The sequence below is a fragment of the Manis pentadactyla genome, chromosome 16, assembly GCF_030020395.1.
Source record: "Manis pentadactyla isolate mManPen7 chromosome 16, mManPen7.hap1, whole genome shotgun sequence".
NCBI classification, from domain to species: Eukaryota; Metazoa; Chordata; class Mammalia; order Pholidota; family Manidae; genus Manis; species Manis pentadactyla.
In genome coordinates, this window is record NC_080034.1 from 46415344 (window position 1) to 46419000 (window position 3657).

A 3657-nucleotide genomic window follows, 5' to 3' on the forward strand; every position below is an offset into this window, starting at 1 on the left:
AATGATCTGAATCTGACTAATAAGCATTTACTGGGCCAGCTCTTCATAACCCTTAGTTTAAAATCACAATGAGTATAAACACACACATACAGTGAATATAAATAAATATGTAATATTTGTTTCTCTTAGGTTCAAGCACAATTGCTAAGAGATATACAACTGTGCACAGTGGATTGAATCTAGATGCTCATTTCCACCTAAACCTCCTAAATCTCTGTAAGAGATTGCTCTGTAGGACAAAGCATGGGTTAGTGAAAGGTAGAATTTTTAAAGGATAAGAAATGAAATGTTTCTGGAGAGTATTGTTTTTCTCTTCAGATGGCAAAACAGTTAGAATATATTTGATTCTTTCTACTTTATGCCTAAGTAAGCAAGCTAAATAAACATTTATAAACTACTTTATAAATTAAGTAAAAGGTGATGCTGGACCATCATAATGTTATTAATGAAATAGTGACCTTTTTTTCCTTGAGATCTGATTTATTATGCCCTATAACCTAGTTTGTTCTAAATTTCTTAGAGTGTGATGAAAGAGCCACTTTTGGGAAAAAGGGACATTTAGAAGAGAATCAGTTGGAAATTCCATTGGGAGATTCCAAAATCAATATACCTGTGGAGATTTATATAATGTCTCTTGATCTCCTGCCCCAACTCCAAGATGCTATTGATTCTAAAGTAGTGCATGTCTAAACAGCATAAAGACAAGATAAAAATGATTGTAATCATCGTTCAGTAGAGACTGATTCTTTTTAAAAGGATTAGTATCTATTTAGAAATGGGTAGTATATTTTTATGCCAATAGGACATAGACTATAAGTTGCTTTTCAGTGGAAGGAATGGAAAATGCTAAGCCATCAGTCTCCAAATTCTGTACATTTGTTGCATTAATAATGCCCAGCTCATCATGGCTATGTATCACCCTTTCCTTAGCTTATAAAGTAGAAAGAATCAGCTGTATTCTAACTTTTCTACCTTTATGGGAATAATAGGATATTTTCAATAATCAAAACTAAACCAAAAACCCATTCTTACAAACCCTAACTAATCTGAAGTAAAACCTAATCTATTTGGATTAAAGTGCAAGAATTAATGCTCAAAAATAGGAAAATATGCACATAGTGTCTGAAAATGGCATACATTGAGAACAATTTGTTAAGAATTTGACATTTTTCTGGGGTTTCTAGATTGACCTATACATTCTGAAAGATTTTGAGGGTGTTTAAGTGAGAAATCACTAAACCCATCTTTTATCCAGTTCCTAATGATACCACTGGCAATACTCCCAAGTTTTGAATCGTTATTCACTTGCAGAAATTTTTGCATAACATATGTTATCCATAGAATACTGTCATAAAGATTCCAATAGTCCCCAAGTTTATCTCATTCTTCTCTGCATCTGTTCAAGATTATCTGATTATATATGGGAAAAGTGGAGATTAATAATCTTTGAACATTTTAAGCAAGAAGACCCTTTAGCCTTCTTTTGTCATTAGTAACAAGTATTGAATATGAGTAAGAAATTATTCTTTTTATGTAAAGCAAATCCTTCATGGTCTTGCTTTGAATCCTTCTTCATTTTCTATTGCCTCAAAAAGTAAAACATAAATATCTTTGAATGAATTATATAAATGATTCAAAATATGTAGGATCTCCACATTACAATGTTGGAGGTAGTAAAAGCTACATAATTGAACAATTTATTTTGCCTCTCATTCAGTCATTTGGCACTGGAAAATTTACATTTGACAATGTAAAAGTACATCTGAACTTTCTGGAAAAAATAAGTACTTTTCTTCACTACTTCTAAGTTTATTCTTTTTGTATATGTTGAGGACCTACTAAGTACAAATCATCGTGGTAGAAGCTAGCATAAGAGTAAAGATGCCTGGTGTCAACATTCATGGCTGATATTTTGCAAGTTTAGGTCACTGTTTGATCCTCCTAGTAATCATTGCTTGATGTAATGAGACTTGATAGGAGCACAGCTGATTGTCAACAAAGGAATATTGCATTTTCTCAGCCTGGCTAAACCACTGAGTTTCCCCTTTCATTAAGTGCACCTTCAATCTGTAATGTCAGAACATTCCTTTATTTGCTAGGTCTAAGAACATATGTAGAAGATAGGTCAAAAGATAATCCCCAAATTTGGTCACTTTGCACTATACTTCTATATACTATATACTTACATACTTTATACTACTGCACCCCCCTTCGCCAACACCTTCTTCATGGCCTCTTTAATATCTTTGTTTCTTAGTGTATAGATCAGGGGGTTAACACTGGGGGTTACTATTGTGTAGAAAAGAGTAAGGAACTTGCCCTGGTCCTGGGAATAAGTGTTAGCTGGCTGGAGGTACATGTATATGATTGTACCATAAAAGAGAGAGACAACAGTTAGGTGAGAGCTGCAGGTGTTGAAGGCTTTCTTTCGCCCAGCAGCTGACTTGATCCTGAGCACTGCATGTGCAATGTAACCATAAGAGACGAAGATGAGGACAAGTGGTGCCAGGATGATAAAGATTGCCAAGGCAAATGCCAGTGCCTCAAGGCTCATGGTATCAACACAGGCCATGCCAATTAGTGCTGGCATCTCACAGAGAAAGTGGTCCACTCTCCTGTGCCCACAGCGGGGTAGCATTAATGCCTGGGGTGCCATTATGAGGGAATTGCCAAAGCCACTCAACCATGCCACAGAAGCCAGCTGCCCACAGAGACGTGGGTGCATGATAATGGTGTAGTGCAGGGGTTTGCAGACTGCAACATAGCGGTCATATGCCATGACAGCCAGGAGCATGCACTCAACCCCTCCCAGAGCGAGGACAAAGTAAAGCTGGATGGCACAACCCAGGTAGCTGATGGTCTTATCTGAGCCCCAAAGGTTGTAGAGCATCTGAGGGATGGAGCCTGTGGTAAAGCACATATCTAGAAATGAGAGGTTGGCCAAAAAGAAATACATTGGTGTGTGCAGCTGGGAATCTAGAGCTGAAAGCAAGATGATGGTCATGTTACCAAGAAGAGTCAGCAGATAAAAAGTGAGGCCAACCACGAAGAGGATCAGCTCTAGGCGGGGATGGTCTGAGAAACCCACCAGGATAAAGCCTTCAAAAGAACTTGTGTTGTCCTTTTCCATCACCTGTAACCACATATTACCTGTCAGGAGAAAGATGAGTATCTGTGAAGAGCAGAGATATATTCCCTGAAAAGGGAATGACTTGTAAATGATAGCATGGAAACTTCCTTGTAAATGCTGGATGTTTGATCCAGAATTTCAATAGGTATTAATTAAGTCATTATTTGGTCTGAAGAGCACATATGAAAAACCTAGATTCATATCCAAACTCCACAGGATACAAGTGATTGAGCCAAATCTTAAGAAGAAACATGACCGTAACATATCCCTTCCCACACTACCCCAAAACTCTATGATGGAATTGTTTTATACCACCAAGGTGTATTTTAACTCTGGGATTGGGTGACTTTCTGAAGTTAGAAATGCTTTTCTCTAAAGATAAAAATATAAAAATAAAATGATTCCCAGAACTAAATCCCAATGGAACTACTATACACTGATTTTTAATAGCCTTTCCTCTCCTCTTATTCAATTGTTATTCTCACAAAGAACTCCACTTCCAAGAAGCCTACATTGATTATTTATGT

The 3657-nt window shown here is 36.9% G+C and overlaps 1 protein-coding gene across 1 annotated transcript; it reads right to left on the minus strand.

Annotated features, from left to right (window-relative positions):
• Window positions 1-2191: 2191 nt before the first annotated feature.
• Window positions 2192-3145, minus strand: LOC118910711 (putative olfactory receptor 2W6). Its single transcript, XM_036882124.2, has one exon. The coding sequence runs from the start codon at window positions 3143-3145 to the stop codon at window positions 2192-2194; it is 954 nt and encodes a 317-aa protein (XP_036738019.2).
• Window positions 3146-3657: the final 512 nt, after the last annotated feature.